The sequence below is a fragment of the Berghia stephanieae genome, chromosome 5 (assembly GCF_034508935.2).
Source record: "Berghia stephanieae isolate SIO BIC M18660-M18661 chromosome 5, UCSD_Bste_1.3, whole genome shotgun sequence".
Taxonomy (NCBI): Eukaryota; Metazoa; Mollusca; class Gastropoda; order Nudibranchia; family Aeolidiidae; genus Berghia; species Berghia stephanieae.
In genome coordinates this window covers 60,461,735-60,479,234 of record NC_088364.1, presented here as the reverse complement: position 1 = coordinate 60,479,234, position 17,500 = coordinate 60,461,735, and the positions used below count along the sequence as shown (strand labels likewise).

Below are 17,500 nucleotides of genomic sequence, written 5' to 3'. Positions count from 1 at the left end.
AGAGAGAGAGAGTGAAGAAGAACAAGAACAAGAACATGAACAAGAATGTTGATGATGATGATGATGATGATGATGATGATGATGATGATGATGATGATGATGATGATGATGATGATGATGGTGATGATGATGAATGACTCGAACTCAGATACGTGAGTGCGACAATGAAGAATAAACGTTAAAAAAAACAAACAGTATCGCTATGAAAATTCAAGAACGTCTAAGTTCCTCTAAGTTCTGTTAAAAGTGAAAAATAGACAACGTACCGATTGATAGTTTTGTACATTATGCAATCATTGTCGAATAGACATTTCAAGTGTTTTGAGGGTAATCATTGAAACTGCTACAAATATTGATGAATTTGTTTAAGTTTTGCACATGGGTATCAGAAATATCTGTTATATCAAATTTTATTCAATTTGTAGGAGTCTTTGTCTATCTGTTTTTGTTTTTATTATTTCTCTTTTTTTCTTTGGGGGGGGGGGGGGGGGGGGGGGGGGTTCAGAACACGTCCGAAATTCCAAATTAAAGGGTGTAAGAATCTTTTATTTTCTAACCACGAGAAAGGACTGGGTTTTCATATTTAGAACTTTTCAATTTATTCCTGCGAGTAACTGAGTACTGATATCAGGTTAAATAATTTAAATGATATGCCATTTTCGTTACCTACCTCCTTTTCCTCTCGTTCTACATTGATGTTGGGTTTGTATCTCAGAATATCACTTATTCTATTCTATGAGTATCAGTTTATCTGTTTATTTGTGATAACTGTTGTCATAATAAATAGTTTATGTTAATTGGTTTTGCAAGACTGATGCACCCACAAACCAGTTTCCTTTGCTTCTTCTGTTTATCTATCTATCTATCTATCTATCTATCTATCTATCTATCTATCTATCTATCTATCTATCTATCTATCTATCTATATATCTATCTATCTATCTATCTATCTATCTATCTATCTATCTATCTATCTATCTATCTATCTATCTATCTATCTATCTATCTATCTATCTATCTATCTATATCTATCTATCTATCTATCTATCTATCTATCTATCTATCTATCTATCTATCTATCTATCTATCTATCTATATCTATCTATCTATCTATCTATCTATCTATCTATCTATCTATCTATCTATCTATCTATCTATCTATATCTATCTATCTATCCATCCATTTATCTATCTATCTATCCATCCATCCATCCATCCATCCATCCATCCATCCATCCATCCATCCATCCATCCATCTATCTATCTATCTATCTATCTATTTATTTATCTATCTATCTATCCATCTATCTACCTATCTATCTATCTATTTTTATAAGAAATCTTTCTGCCACAACCAAGAATACCTACACAAATTTTGCTTTGTCTGTGAACTAATTTGGGACCGCTATATCAAGGCTTTATTGTTGATTTGCCTTTCTGTGTCTTGGAGTAATGGAGACAACGGCTTTGATCTAACTAGCTACCGTATTGTTCTTCTGTCTCTTCTTTATCTCTGCTATTTCTTACATCTTTTTAAAAACATTTTTTTTTTGTCTTTGTGTTTTAAATGTCAAAAGTTGCGCTGACGTAGCTTGTTACAATTTGATGTAAACATTCAGGTGCACTGTGCACAATGGTAAAGTGCACTGTGCATGGTGCGCAGAGGTACATGGTGGTACGGTGTCTAGTGTGTACTTATGCACCCAATTATACTAATTATTACTCAGTAGCTTCGTGTGAAATCGTTTGACATACACACTATCTAAGAAGCTGTATAGTTGTGTTAACTAATTAACTGCTGTAATCTGGGAGCTCACGTATTTAAGAATTTGGCCAGAAAACTCGTCCTTTCAAATATCGATCGATTTACATTGTCAAAAACTCTCAAACCTGGGGTTTTAAGAAGACCTCGCAAGGTCACAGGTTTGATGTCTTTTGCCCAGATGAGGGTCATTTAAATCGATTGATATTTGAAGATCTAGTTTTCTGGCCAATTTTTTTAATACGTGTCTTTGTAGAGTACGGTATTTAACTGGTTAAAATTAACTAGAAACTTATAATAACTAACACTGTCTTCGTAACAAATCAACAAAAAACTTTTTTTTTCTCTTCGGCTCAGTGGTAAGATCTTTGCTTCATACCCGGAAGGTACCGAGTTCGATCACCCCCGATAATGCGCTATGTGACCTTAAGCAAGTCATCTTACCCTAGCTCAATTTGTGGCGCTGCACTGCGGCTGACACCTGGGTTATTCCAGTCTTCCCTTAGAATAGACCCTAGAGAAAAATGTCCCCTAAGGGATGAATAAAGGGAATTATATTTTTTAATTGTTTTAATTTTTTCTTGTTTCGCTTAAAGTATTGATTAATTTGGACCTTCAAATTGTCGAAAACTATTCAACGTGAGATTGTTTCAAAGCAGGTTTCAAGTTTTGTAACAAGTTGAGAGAGCCATTTTGTTTCATCAATATTTGAAGTAAATTTTTTGGGGCCAATTTCTTTTTTTTTTTTTTTTTGGTTATTTGTTTTTAATGTTCTTCTAGTGTTAAGTGTAGGGGAAGTTAGTAGTTAGTACAGGTGTGACGGAAGGTGAGACCCAGGTATGTATGATATAGGTAATTGTTGAGTATCTCGATGACAAACATACTGTCTTTGGTTTGATGTGTCAATAGTTCACACCTGCTGGTGATGGTAATAGTAACAGTTTTGTTTCTCTCTCTCTCTCTCTCTCTCTCTCTCTCTCTCTCTCTCTTTCTTTCTTTCTTTCTTTCTCTCCCCCTCTCTCACCTCTCTATCTATCTATCTATCTCTATCTATCTATCTATCTATCTATCTATCTATCTATCTATCTATCTATCTATCTATCTATCTATCTATCTATCTATCTATCTATCTTGATATAATATGTATATCAAGATATATATATATATATCAATCTCTCTCTCTCTCTCTCTCTCTCTCTCTCTCTCTCTCTCTCTCTCTCTCTCTCTCTCTCTCTCTGATTTGGTGATTGAAAAAAGGGTGGTGATGGTAATGATGATTGGAATGATGCTATAAAGATGCTTTTGTTGTGATGTAAGAATTGTTGTTGTGGTAGGTGTAGGGTGGTGGTAGTGATAAGATGTATTGATTGGAGCGACGAGGATTTGGGTTATCTTGTAAGTAATCCTATTACTATTGCTCTTTGCCCCCCCCCCCCCCCCCCATTCATGTTCTCTCCACTCGTCCTTTATTTCTTTTTCTCTCTCCTTCTCTTCCTCCTTCTTCTGCTCCTATTTTTACCATTTTCTACTCTTCATCTTTCTCCTCCTCCTCTTCCTTCTTCCCTCCATCTTATATTGCTTCTTCCTCTTTTTCCTCTGCTACTACTACTACTACTACTACTACTACTACTACTACTACTACTAATACTACTACTACTACTACTACTACTACTACTACTACTACCACTACTACTACTACTACTACTACTACTACTACTACTACTACTACTATACTACTACTACTACTTCTACTACCACTACTACTACTACTTCTACTACTACTACTACTACTACTACTACTACTACTACTACTACTCACACTACCACACTACTACTACTACTACTACTACTACTACTACTACTACTACTACTACTACTACTACTACTACTACTACTACTACTACTACTACTACTACTCCGTCTACTCCTGCTACCATCATCATCACTGTTATTGTTGTTATTATTAACATAATTATTATTTTAATGACGAAGTGATGAGGATAATGGCGATGAAAAAATTACATCGAAAATGGAAATAATTCCTATGATGATGATAATCGTCACGACCACGAAAGAGGCTAAAAATAACAATAACATCTCTGTTCTTCCTAAATGATAGTTTATAATAATATAATATAAAAGCAACATTACATGAATGTGGATCTGTCAAGCCCGAGACGTCATCTGTCAGCAAGAGCTAATTAGGTCGATGACATGTGCTATCTGGCGTACATGGCCAAAAAACGCTTTTTGACATTTTGGCCAGAAAATGTTTAATTCATTATATTATATTATTATAATATTAATCCACTAAATGACCAACTTGTTAAAAACCCCTTAAACCAGGGACATTAGAATAAGTCTATAAAGTACCATTTTAAAGAAGGCTCAGGTTTGACAATTTTCACAAGTTTATGGTAATTTTAGTTGATAGATAAGACACAATATTATGTATTAAAAGTTTTCCGGCCAAACTGAAAAAAGTCATTTTGTCGTTGTATTGTAGAATTGTCTGTTGATGTTTTCACCTTTACGGGTTAGAAGAGCATCCATTGTTTTTGTGGCTGATTTAGTCGATATCGACCGTTTAATTACAAAGTCTGTTATTGGTGGACCCGGGCCAAATAATGTATCTCTGTACACTCTCTCTCTCTCTCTCTCTCTCTCTCTCTCTCTCTCTCTCTCGCTCTCTCTCTCTCTCTCTCTCTCTCTCTCTCTCTCTCTCTCTCTTTATCCGTCTATCTCTCTTTCATACACTCTATCTATCTATCTATCTATTTATCTATCTATCTATCTATCTATCTATCTATCTATCTATCTATCTATCTATCTATCTATCTATCTATCTATCTATCTATCTATCTATCTATCTATCTCTCTATCTATCTATCTATCTATCTATATCTATCTATCTATCTCTCTATATCTATCTATCTATCTATCTATCTATCTATCTCTATCTATCTATCTATCTATCTATCTATCTATCTATCTATCTATCTATCTATCTATCTATCTATCTATCTATCTATCTATTTATCTATCTATCTATCTATCTATCTCTATCTATCTATCTATCTATCTATCTATCTATCTATCTTTCTATCTTTATGTGTGTCTCTCTAACTCTCTCTTTCTCTCAATCTCTCTCAGTCACTCTCTCTCTCTCTCTCTCTCTCTCTTTCTATCTCCCTCCATGCACTCCTCTATTGCTCTCTATCTCTCAATGTTGTCTAAGGACCCCTTGTGAAGCGATATGAGCACGTTTAGTGGATACAGCTCCATGTTAGTAATGGTCACATTTTCAATCTACTCTCCCCCCCCCCCCCCCTCCTTCCCCCCCCCCTCTCTCTCTCTCTATCTCTCTCTCTCTCTCTCTCTCTCTCAGCCATCCCCCCCCTCCCCCACCAAAAATGTGACCCAGTTACACCCCCCTCCCCTGGATCCTTTATAAACCGCTTTGAGCATGTTTAGTGGATATTGCTATTTATAGCTCAAGACTCTCAGTTTTATTTGTTTTTGAGTGCATTAAGTTTTGTTTTGTTTTTTAAATAAATCATCATTTGTTTTCATTTCAGTGCTCCGAAGACGGTTTCAGCGATTTCCAATGGCGGTCAGAGTAGCTGAAGGACAACCTGCCGAACTGGATTGTCTCCCCCCAGAGGGGAAACCCCTTCCCACGGTGAGTTGATTCTGACAATGTCAAAGTGACAAATGTAGGGAGCAGGCACTGGTATAGAGATAGTATGCGCTTGGCTAAGAAGCTCACAACATTGCCATCCGGAAGTATAACGGACCAACACACAAAACTATGTGTGACCATGAACTTTTATAGTCGGGATAATACAGTTAAGTGAGATTTACCCATATACATGGATGGCAAAAAAACACACACACACAAAAAAAAAAAAAAACAATAACAAAGACCTGAGTGACGTCAACTTCGTTCTATCTATAAGATAAAAATATGAAACAGTGTGTATGAATGAAACTGTGCAAAAGTATAGTCCCCCCCCCCCTCTTCCCCCCCCCCCCCCAATCCCCAGCCCCGAAACAAAAAAAAAATCAAAACAATATCAGTCAGCCTTGACAGGGGATGGAACTTCAGACCTCCTGATTGTCAATGAAGCAAGCCTGATTGATCATTCGAACAGTGTTTGTTTATGTGCGTGTGTGTGTGTGCGTGTGTGTGTGTGTGTGTGCGTATGTGTGTTTGTATGTGCAAGCGTTTATGTGTGTTATCAGCATAGCAATGATTCAATTTTAATGTATTTTTAAAGACAACTAAGAACCACCTGTCTCCCCCCCCCCCACCGCCTTTCCGTCCTCCCCCCCACCCCCACCCCATCCCCAACCATCACCCAATCTACCCTACTTGATAGATAGATGATTATTGTTACCTATAGAGTGTTTTGACAGCCATGGTTTAGATGGCGGTAATAGGTTTTAGATTTTAGAAACACGAAAAACAAACAAATTGTAATCTGTACGGTCGTGAAATGATGTCGAAGCTCTCAGGTGGGTGGTGGTTGGTGTTGGTGGCAGGTGGGAATGGATCTGGATAGGTCGCAACACATAAACCAATGATGATGATGATGATGATGATGATGTTTGATGAATAATAATAATATAGTAATAATAAATAATAATATATAATAATAATAATAATAATAATAAATAATAATAATAATAATAATAATAATAATAATATAATAATATAATAATAATAATAATAATAATAATAATAATAATAATAATAATAATAATAATAATAAATAATAATAATAATAATAATAATAATAATAATAATAATAATAATAATAATAATAATATAATAATAATAATAATAATAATAATAATAAATAATAATAATGATATAATATGATGATGATGATGATGATGATGATGATGATGATGATGATGATGATGATGATGATGATGATGATGATGATGATGATGATAATGAATGATATGATATGATGATGATGATAATGATGAATAATAATAATAATAATAATAATAATAATAATAATAATAATAATAATAATAATAATAATAATAATAATAATAATAATAATAATAATAATAATAATAATAATAATAAATAATAATGATAATAATAATAATGATAATAATCAAAATTAATTTCTTTTAAAATAACGAAGGAGCCAATTGACGTCATATTCTATCATTCTATACACTAATATAAAGTTAACTTCTTCAGACCATTAATGAAAACAAAACGAAACGGTTTCTTGTTAGTTTAGTGAAGAGTAGGTTATTGATACGAGTCAGAAGCATTCCAGTCATTTACCTGTCGACCTGGTATGGAATATTCTATCACCTGAATAATGAAAGAATCCATTAACACCGACATTGTGATTGTGTTATAAGGACGACTATAATATAATCATAATGTTTTACCTGTATTATCTATTATTTTGGAATTGGAACAAGGTCTATGTCCGTATGTATGTATGTATGTCTGTTTGTCTTTCTATTTATATGTAACAGTTCTTTGTCTGACTATAAATCTATATTTCTATGTATTTGATATGTGTCTATCTATTTATCTATCTCTCTCTATCTATCTATCTATCTATCTATCTATCTATCTATCTATCTATCTATCTATCTATCTATCTATCTATCCATCTATCCATCTATTTTTATTAAAAAACTTCCCGCCACAACCAAGAACATTACACAAATTTTGCTTTTTCTATCATATATTACTATCTATCAATCTGTCTATCTGTGTGTCTGTCTACCTATATATCCATACAAATCTGTCACCCTTTGATGATGAGGATGATGATGCTGCTGCTGCTGCTGATGAGGATGATAATGCTGCTGCTGCTGCTGATGATGATGATGATGATGATTGTGATGATAATAATGATGATGATAATAATAATGATGACGCTGGCGACGATGGTGGTGACGATGCCGATAATATTGAAAGCTTTTAAGAAAACGCGGGCCTATATAAAACCGGCATCACATTAAACCCCGAGAAATGACAATTTATGCATAAAAATATAGATTAATTTAATTAAAATACTACAAAAAAAAAAACCAAAAAAAAAACAACAAACGAAAAAAAAAACCCCAGAAAAAACATCAAACTATCCAACTGGCTTTAAAGGTTGCTCTTAACATTCTTAATTAACTCTGTTTACACAACTTAAAACACAAACGTTTGAAGCTCAAATGCCAACTTCTGTCAACACTGACAAAATGCCTTCATTAAATTTTGGCCATAAAATGTTTTCAACTGAAAATATCGATAGATGAAAATGATATTTATAACGTGTCAAAACTTATTAAACCTGAGACTCCAAGAGGCCTATAATACTACTTCAAAGAGTTGTAGGGTTTAAGCATTATTAAGAAATGTGGTTTCATTATAATTCATCGTTATTTGGATTAGAATATTTCCGGCCAAATTTAATTTTATGCATTTTGCTAGTTTTCGGCAGAAATATTATGAAAGAAGGTAAACTGAGTTTCTGTAATGAGGTTTTCTTCATCCAGATAGAGCTCTTTTGTTTAGAAGGTAAATCGGGCGTTCATATTCTTTGAACACGATTTCTCGACTTCTCTGAGGAAAAAAAAAGTATCAAATTAAAAATTTTGGCCAGAATATTCGTCCTTCAAATATCGATCGATTAAAACGACTCTCATTTTGGCAAAAACTCTGAAACACGGGACTTACAAAGTCTTCAAGGAAGTCCCAGGTTTGAGATATTTTGACAAGTCGAGGGTCATTTAAATTGATTGATATTTCAAGGACAAGTTTTCTGGCCAAATTTTTAAAATACGTGTTTTTTTTCTCCCGAGTAGGCGAGATTTAGCTTGAGTTAATTGGAGGCGCTCTGAGCGAGGGAACTCGATTTGGTTCTAGCAAGCAATGTTGCTTTTAAAATGTCACGATCAATTGAAGCAATAAATAAACAATAAATTGATGATATAAATAATCAAGGGCTGGTTAAAGAGATCTTTGGAATTTTAATTAAAAACTTGAGTTGATAGAATTTTCAAATTGGCTTTGAAGTCTCTCCCCCTCTCTCTCTATCTCTCTCTCTCTCTCTCTCTCTCTCTCTCTCTTTTTCTCTCACGCTCTCTCTCTTTCTCTCTCTCTCCCTCTCTCTATCACACACACACACACACACACACACACACACACACTCCCTGTCACTTTTCCCCTCTCTCTTTTTCTTTCTTTCTCTTTATATTTCTTCTTCTTCTTCTTCTTCTTCTTCTTCTTCTTCTTCTTCTTCTTCTTCTTCTTCTTCTTCTTCTTCTTCTTCTTCTTCTTCTTCTTCTTCTTTTTCTTCTTCTTCTTCTTCTTCTTCTTCTTCTTCTTCTTCTTCTTCTTCTTCTTCTTCTTCTTCTCTCTTCTTCTTCTTCTTCTCTTCTTCTTCTTCTTCTTCTTCTTCTTCTTCTTCTTCTTCTTCTTCTTCTCTCTCTTCTTCTCTCTCTCTCTCTCTCTCTCTCTCTCTCTCTTCTTCTTCTTCTCTTCTTCTTCTCTTTCTTCTCTCTTCTTCTTTCTTATTCTTCTTCTTCTTATCTTCTTCTTCTTCTTTTTTCTTCTTCTTCTTACTTCTCCCTTTTCACTTCTCTTTCTTCTTCTTCTTCTTCTTCTTCTTCTTCTTCTTCTTCTTCTTCTTCTTCTTCTTCTTCTTCTTCTTCTTCTTCTTCTTCTTCTTCTTCTTCTTCTGCTTTTTCTTCTTCTTCTTTCTCTCTCTCTCTCTCTCTCTCTCTCTCTCTCTCTCTCTCTCTCCCTCTCTCTATCACACACACACACACACACACACACACACACACTCCCTGTCTCTTTCCTGTCTCTCTCTTTCTTTCTCTATATATCTTGTGTTATAGGGGGGCGAAGTGGCCGAGTGGTTAAGGCATTGCAATGTGATCCGGAAGGTCCCGCGTTCGAGCCCCGCCCGCTTCAGGCACTTTCATTTTTTTTATCATTGGGCAAGAATAATAACCCCCCATCCCCCCGCCATTTGCTCACTTGGACAACATCGGTGATTCCTGTTGACATCAAATATCCTGTTTGACGGGATCTTATAGTGCCGTTGCGAAAGGGCGTAATTTAAACTTACTTACTTACTTACTTATCCGAACCAGCGACCACCTGAGCTCTAGCCCTTCGGTCTTGTGCCATGACGTAGAAGTTAGATGTCTTTTGTAGTTGTTCCAGGTGACTATAAAGTGTGTTACTGATGCTTGGATTTGGTGGGAGGAATGTGCATCTCAGGTCTTCAAGAGGTTGACATTCAAGCAGGTGGTGTGTCACTGTGTAATTTAAACAAAAATGGTATTGTGTTATTAGTAAGTTATAACCACGGTTGCTGCATAAAGCACGTCTTGTAGGTTCTCTGCCCGTCACTATGATAACTTCTTCCAAATAGTGTACAGGGGAATCCTATGGTACACCATTTAGATACTGAAAGAGTAGACAATAATACATGTGCATTTAAAATCTGAGCATTTATATAGGGCAACATCCACTAAACCTGCTGAAAGCACGTCAACATGTAAGACGAGGCATGGCGAAGTTGACGTCACTCAGGTCTTTGTTATTGTTTTTAACCATCCACGTTTATGAGTAATTCTCACTAAACTGTATTATCCAGACTATAAACGTTCAACGTCACACATAGTTTTGTGTGTTGATCCGTCATAATATTTCCGGATGGCAGTGTTGTGAGCTTCTAAGTCAAGCGCACATTACTATTCTAACCCTGATCCTTATTCAATTCACCAAAAAGGGAATCCAAAGCATTAATTGATAGTCTTCCCAACACTATTCAACGCTTCAACGTTACACACGCTTAGGCAAATACAAATAACGGAGATATTAGAAAAAAATATTCTATATTAAAAAAAAAAAAAGCAGCCTCTTTATGATTTTTTGTTGTGTTTACATAGCAACGAATGACGGGGTGGAAATCGTAGGAGGACAATGATCGGACGGGTGAAATAATATAAATTATTATCACAGACGGAGCATTGGATAGGAAAGTAAATATCCGGCATATCGAACCAAAAAAAAATCTGCTGTACTTTGAATAAACACTTCTTTTAAAATTTTGGCCAGAAAACTCGTCCTTCCATCGATTACAATGACCCTCATCTTGGTAAAAACTCTCAAACCTGGGACTTCTTTCAGTCCCAAGTTTAAGAGTTTTTAGCAAAATGATGAGACATTTGAATCGGTTGATATTTTGAATTTGAAGGACGAATTTTTTGGACAAAACTTTTGAATACGTATTTTTTTTTTGGTCTTAGTACACGCAAAACTAGAGAGAAAAGGGGCTTCTCATTGTGTCTTGTCTGCTGGTGAAATGTGATAATCTGATCTTTTGTTGGTTTGCTGCTGCCGGAGTTATCGGTATTTGGTTACGATCCGTGGGTTTGCTTGCAAGTCTTTTGTTGTCGTGATGTGTTTGCTTGCCATTTATTTGCCTGGCATGTTTGCCCATTATCGATAACGGGGTATATCATAGCCGTCATTCTGAAGGATTATGGGGGAAGGTAATTGGAAATATCTAGATAAAACCACAAGTGCTTTTCGAGCTCTTTGTTTTGCCCTTAGATCGGGGAGGGGACAACGACACTTATTTGGAATTGACGAATTTCAAGTGGAAGCCAAAGACTTGTCTCCGTTTTTTTTTAAAAGGAAGAAGAAAAAGAAGAAGAAAAAAATCGTTTAAAGTGCAGATTAAGATATGGAATTTATTTTCTTTTTCTTTATAAAAAAAGTGATTAAACGTATTATTTTTTTTTCTTTCTGTTTTTTCTTCTTTTCTTTCTTACATTAATTATATTCTGGGGGACGAGGCGAGAGGGGGGGGGGGGGGGGGGGGGGGAAGGTGAAGTGGGAGGGGTTATGTAGTTGCCAAATGTAGTTTCTCAGTTTTTATAATGATCATACATACTGAATAATAATAATAATATAATAATAATAATAATGAAATAATAATATAATATAATATTATTATAAAATAATAATAATAATAATCGATAATCTTAATTATTCATATAAGCAATAATACATAATACTAATGATATAATGTTATCACTCATTTTTGAATCATTTTGATTCTCGTAACAACGCCAACTAACACATTATCTCATTATTGTAGGTTTCTTTCATTCATCCTGTGTTTGTTGATAAAGGGGAAACTCGAAACGTCCATTTTTATCTCTTTTCGTAATGGAATTGAAGCTTACATTCAATTTCACATAGTTATTTTTTTCCTTGGGGAAGTATAATAGGAGTTTTATATAGATAGTATGCGCTTGGCTAAGAAGCTCATAACATTGACATCCGAAAGGACCAACACACAAAACTGTGTGTAACCATGAACTTTTATAATGTGGCTGATACAGTTTAGTGAGAATCACTCACAAACGCGGATGGCAAAATACAATAACAAAGACCCGAGTGACGTCATCTTCGAACTATCTATATCTTATTCTTATTTATTATTTCCTTGTCAGGTGTTTTGGTTGAAGGACAGCGTGGAGATAAACGTGGACGAAGACGTCAATTTCATCATCACCAGCGAGGGTCATCTGATCATCAACCAGGCCAGGAAATCGGACTCTGGGAATTACACGTGCGGGGCCAAGAATATCGCTCACCGACGTCTCAGTACGCCTGGTCATCTCACGGTTTTTGGTGAGTTTTTAAAAAAAATTCCTTTATTGTGTTTTGAGATTCTCTCTGTTTTGTTCGGGTTTGTTTTCTTTTCTTTTTTTTTTGGTTTATTTTGCTTTGTTGTTGTTGTTGTTACTGTGGTTGTTGTTTATTTTCATTCTGCTACGTTCGCTTTTGTTTTTGTTTTTGTTTAAATTTTTGTTTTTAATTGTTTTTTTGTTGTTGTTGTTATTTTTTTGTGTGTTTATGTTTGTTTATTGTTTGTTTTTATTCGGGGGCGGGGGGAGTTGAAGTCTTTTTTAAAAATAGTACTTAAATTATACTTGAATCAAAAGTAAGTAATTACAGAAAGGACGTGCGAAATATTTGTATGCGGCCTCCCTGGTTTTAAAATAATATATTTTTGTGTATTTGTTGATTTTGTTATTAGCTGAACAAAGCTTTTGTGCCCGAAACGTTCCTTGTTTCTTTTGTTTGTTTTTTAAATTTAATTAATTAATTAATTTTTTAATTATATTTATTATTATTATATATTATTATTATTATTATTATTATTATTATTATTATTATTATTATTATTATTATTATTATTATTATTATTATTATTATATATTATTATTATTATTATTAAATTTAGATTTTTTGTTGTTGTTGTTGTAGCTGTTCTATTCTTTATCGTTTCACGACAGTCGTCTGATTAGTAGGTCAGTAGTGTTTAGATTTGTCACTTTGACTTTGCGGTGTAAGTAGCTGGAGTTGTTGTAATACGGTTTGTATTAATACGTGTAGTCTAGTTGTGTAGGACTCGGTGTTTACATTTGCACATTGCCTAAGAGCAATAAAGCAATGGTGAGTGAATGTTGTACAAATTTGCTTTCTCGTCTCGTTATAGGCCAAGGCTTGAAACGAGGGGGAAAGCATGGGCACTATGCCCAAAGCGCTTTTTTAAAAAAATATTTGGGCCAGAATAGTTTCACTTTATGTTAAATCGATCGGTTAAATTGTCTCTCAAATTATTAAAAACTTCCACAAACCTGAGACTTTAGAATAAGTTGTGGGCCATTTGAATCTAATGTGAGGTAAAAAAAAATTGAAAAAATAATCCCTTTTTCATCCGAGGGGCTGGGGATAGAATTTTTTTTCTTCTCATTTTCGTTATAGTAGTCTGTTCCAACGAAAGAGTGGCTTAACCTTGGCGTGAGTCGCAGTGCAGCACCGTTAAGTGGGCGGGGGAGAGTTGACTTTTCTCAATGACATACAATATCGTCTGAGAGGTGCTGAACTGAGTACATTCGGTTATGAAGTAAAGACCACAAAAGATAATGGGTTGTTTTGTTTTGTTCCTTTTGTGTGTGTTTGTTTGTTTGTTTGAGGGGGGAGGCGGGTTATTATAGTTTTAGGGCGAAAAGATGAAAATCTGTTTTGTCAGAAAACATCATAGCGGTTTATGTACTCAAGGCACTCTATATATTATTATTCTAATGGTCCGTGTTTTCCAAAAGTCTTTGCCATTAACGAGTTCTACTGTTTCAGTGAATATTGCCCTATATTGCCCCATATTTTTCGGGGGGGGGGGGGGGGGGGGGGGGGGGGGGGGGGCGGGAAGGCATTTTTAAAATTATTTTTTTTTGGGGTAGGGAGGGGATTATAATTAATTAATTGAGCTTTTATATTGCACATTATCCACTCAATGTGCTCAAATCGCTTTACAAGGGGCCACTGACCAACAGCAACACGTAACATGTGGAACGAAACATGACGCCTGTTAGGCGAAATGGCATGTTTTGTTTTGTTTTCGGACAAAGACAAACGCAGTTAACGGCCAGGTACTCATTTTACACCTGAGTAAGGTCCGAGAATGTGAGTAAAGAGCCAGCCTTCTTTTCCAAGGACTCAATTATTCGCCGAGCGAGGCTCGAACCCATGACCTTCTTCCGATCCGAAAACGAGTGTCATACCACTAGACACAAATAAACAAGGGGAGGGGGGGGGGGGGGGGGGAGCGATTAATGTTTAGAGGCCAATATATATGAAAATCTGTTTTGTCAGAAAGCGTCATATTGGTGTGTGTGTACACAAGATACTCTATATATTTGATATTATATAAGGACTTTATTGTTGTAATGGGCCGTGTTTACCAATACTCTTTGGCATTCATTAGTTCCCCTGTTCAGCTTTAGTCCTTGATGGAGAATTCCCCACTCAGATCGTGCTTGACTGTGAAATCAACGCCTTTGAACGATTCAAGACTTCAGCAAATAATATATTGAACGCTTTTCTTTTTTTACTGGGAAATCAAATCTGCATTTTTGTCCAAAGTGCCCGGAAGCTGTTTGTAGTCTACGCGATAAAAGATTTTTATTGTTTATTTTAATAAGATGAATTGTTTTATATTGTTATATTTTCTATCCCCACTTCCGCAGCCACCCTCTCTATCTATTTATCCATCCATCTATCTATCTATCTATCTATCTATCTATCTATCTATCTATCTATCTATCTATCTATCTATCTATCTATCTATCTATCTATCTATCTTTTTAGTAATAGCTCTCCTACTCCTCCCCCCCCCCCACCCCCTTTCTCACTTCGCTCTTTAATCTCTCTCTATCTCTCTCTCCCTCTCCTCTTCTCTCTCTCTCTCTCTCTCTCTCTCTCTCTCCTTCTTCTCTCCTCTCTCTCCCTCGACCTCTCCCTCTCCCCTCTCTTGTTTCTGTATCCCGTACACCCAATCTCTTCCCCCTCCCCCTCGTAGATTGTCTACTCCGGTATTAAATGAAGAAGAAAATTAAAACAAAAAAACTCACCCCCCCCCCCCCCCCCCCCCCCCCCCCCCCCCAAAAAAAAAAACAAAAACGAAAAAAAAAAAAAACAAAAAAACAAAACAAAACAAACAAACAAACAAACAAAAAACAACAACAAAAAAACAACATAAAACAAACAAAGAAAACAACAACAAAACAACTACAACAAACAAACAAACAAAAGACACAACAAAAATAAACAACCCCCTTCCCCCGACCAAAAAAAAAAAGATAGAACAAAAGAAAACAAACAAAACAAAAAACCCACAAAAAAGAAACAAAAACAACAGCTGGTAGTTTTTTATAAGTTTAGTTTTGTTTTGACTATTGCGAACATAATGTGACCATTTGAGTGCATTCTCCCCCCGTTGTTAATTATTATTATTATTCTAGACTTTTTCATCTCCCAGTGTGTGCCTTTGTTCCAGAAGACAAGGATAACAATACCAGGCTCCGTCCCGGTTTTCGTTACTCCTTACTTATTTATTTGGATGACGCCGGTAGCCCAAACCCAAACACACACACAGACGGGAATCCGTTAACGAGATGCATGTGACGATGATAAGGAATGCTGAATTTATTCACTTTGACTTTTGTTATTTTTCAAACCTGTAACGACGGTGTTATAGTTTAACTCATTCAATCCTAGAGATTTTTTGCTACTTTTCAAAATTGGAAACAAAAAAAAGTGTATTAAAAATGATCATGTAGGCTACATAGATAGTAGTTTTATTCAACTACCATTAACATGTAAAAATTAAGAACATTAGCTTTGATACTAACTACGCCTATAATTTGTCTCAGAAAAATGTAATAAATAGGCATGGGATAAGAGTAGCCCGGGTAAACTACGGATATAGTCGGTGTTAGGGTTGAGTGAGTTAACCTAAATGGACGGAAGGGGGGGGGGGGGGGATGTGGAGGCGGCGGGGGATGGAATGGTCCAATGGATATGGCTTAGGAGGACTTACTACTCACACTGATGATCCGGGGTTCGAGCTCCGCTAGCTCCACTGTCGTCATCTCCTTTGTATTTCTTTTAATTAAGCTAGAAACTAGACCCTTATTGATCACTTTTTACAGGCACTGCATTGCGGCGGAGGCCTTGGTTATCTCGATGTTTACCTCCTGATGACGAATAAAAGGAATTGTAGTTAATTTATTTTTCAAAACTTTATTGTTGTGTGTGTTTTTTTTTTGTTTTTTGTTGGTTTTTTTTGGGGGGGGGGTGGGTTGCTTTTTTTGTTTTTGTTTGTCTGTTTGTTTTTTGTTTTTTGTTTTTTGGTTATCTTTTGTTTGTTAGTTGTGTTTTATATTTATTTATTTATTTATTTTCTTTTAAAGATAGCCCGATCTTTCAAATGACGATTTATTGGAATATTTTTCTGATAATAACCAAAGGTCTAATTGTTTCATCAAGAGAGTAATGACAGCAATGCGACTCTGGCTTCATTCATGAGATTAAATTAAAGGGTGTTAAAGCGAAAAGGAAGGGGGGGGGGGGGAGAGAAAGAGAGAGAGAGAGAGAGAGAGAGGGGGGGGGAGAGGGAGAGGGGGTGGATGGAGAGAGGGAGAGAAAGAGAGAGAGAGAGAGAGAGAGAGAGAGAGAGAGAGAGAGAGAGAGAGAGAGAGAGAGAGAGAGAGAGCGGCATATTTAACTTGATATATTCACGTTTTAACTGGGGTGTTTTTTTCCGTTATTGGCTGAAGAAGGGTTTAGAGCTCGAAACGTTCCGTGTTTAGTACTTGTATTCTTTCTCGAATCTGCTATAGACAATCTTTGTCCAGACAGACGTGAAGTATTATTGCTAATAATTTTCAACATCCGTTCCGTTTTAAGAAAGGAAACAGAGCCTAAACGAATTATTAGCGCAAAGGGGGCGGGGCGGACGAGAAGCTGTTAGAAAATTGGAAACAGAACAGAGCGGTGAAAATATTTCCATATCACTCAACAAATATAGGGGAGGCTGTTCTGTGCAAGCGGTGGAAGGAAAAAAAAAGATTAAAGAAACAAAACAAAAAAAAAAAAACACACACACACAAAAAAAAAGAACAAAAAACCAAACCAAAGAAAAATAATTAATAAAAAGTACAAATACAAAATCACCCCCCCCCCCCCCAAAAAAAAAAAAAGCAACAACAAAAGGCCAAAACCAGAAACAAAACTTAAACTAAAACCAAAAAAAACCTGGAGCTTTTATATAAAATATAAAGGAAAGAATGTATGAGAGAAACGCATAGCAAGACATCTTG

General features: G+C 35.5%; 1 protein-coding gene across 1 annotated transcript in view; it reads left to right on the top strand.

Moving 5' to 3' along the window:
• LOC144973356 (netrin receptor UNC5C-like) overlaps positions 1-17,500 on the top strand; it is a gene marked incomplete in the record, with an annotated part of 308,851 nt that overhangs the window by 234,937 nt on the left and 56,414 nt on the right. Inside the window, 2 exon segments of the mRNA XM_078915683.1 lie at positions 5,341-5,444; positions 12,284-12,464. Coding sequence (XP_078771809.1) covers positions 5,341-5,444; positions 12,284-12,464 — 285 coding nt within the window.